Source organism: Nestor notabilis, unplaced genomic scaffold (assembly GCF_000696875.1).
Source record: "Nestor notabilis isolate BGI_N333 unplaced genomic scaffold, ASM69687v1 scaffold27874, whole genome shotgun sequence".
Lineage (NCBI taxonomy): Eukaryota > Metazoa > Chordata > Aves > Psittaciformes > Psittacidae > Nestor > Nestor notabilis.
The window spans coordinates 1-853 of NW_009927332.1; the positions used below are offsets into that span (position 1 = coordinate 1).

General features: G+C 64.8%; 1 protein-coding gene across 1 annotated transcript; it reads left to right on the forward strand.

Moving 5' to 3' along the window:
* Positions 1 to 94: 94 nt before the first annotated feature.
* PSMC5 (proteasome (prosome, macropain) 26S subunit, ATPase, 5) lies at positions 95 to 807 on the forward strand (the record flags this gene model as incomplete). The annotated part of the gene is made up of 3 exons (XM_010014017.1): positions 95 to 188; positions 286 to 516; positions 649 to 807. Coding segments are annotated over 3 exons (484 nt in total), but the record flags the coding sequence as incomplete, so codon positions are not given.
* Between the last annotated feature and the right edge of the window lie 46 nt (positions 808 to 853).

The window sequence follows — 853 nt, forward strand, 5'->3', positions numbered from 1 at the left end:
GTGGGAGGCAGCTGGCACAGGCCTTGGGGGGCAGGAGGGGCTGCAGGGTGTTTGGGGGTGGCCGAGCTCCCTGGCTCCTGTGCCCTGCTCCGAGCACCCGTTGTGGATATTGGGCAACTGTCGCTTTCCAGGTGCACCCAGAGGGGAAGTTCGTGGTGGACGTGGACAAGAACATCGACATCAACGACGTGAGTGTCCTGGCAATGCTTGAGGGGACGTGGGAAGCCCGGAGCTGCCTGTCCTGGCCCTGCCCAGGGGTGCTGAGCTCCCCCCTGCTCGCTGCAGGTGACCCCAAACTGCCGCGTGGCGCTGCGCAACGACAGCTACACCCTGCACAAGATCCTGCCCAACAAAGTGGACCCTCTCGTGTCCCTCATGATGGTGGAGAAGGTTCCAGATTCCACCTACGAGATGATCGGGGGCTTGGACAAGCAGATTAAGGAAATCAAGGAGGTGATCGAGCTGCCGGTCAAGCACCCTGAGCTCTTTGAGGCGCTGGGGATCGCCCAGCCCAAGGCAAGTGCTGGGGGTCTGTGGTGGGGGCCGGCATTTGGGGGCTCTTCAGTGCCACTGTGTCACCTCTGGGGGTGTCCCCTGCTGCCCGTGCAGCGTGGACGGGGTGCTGAGGTGTCCGTGTGGCCCCTGCAGGGCGTGCTGCTCTACGGACCCCCTGGCACAGGCAAGACCTTGCTGGCCAGGGCTGTGGCCCACCACACCGACTGCACCTTCATCCGTGTGTCGGGCTCGGAGCTGGTGCAGAAGTTCATCGGGGAAGGTAACGGGGTGCAGGGGGAGGCGGCTCTCGGGGTGCTGGGTGGCCTCGGGACTGGCCTCTCAGCAGGGGCTGGTGGAG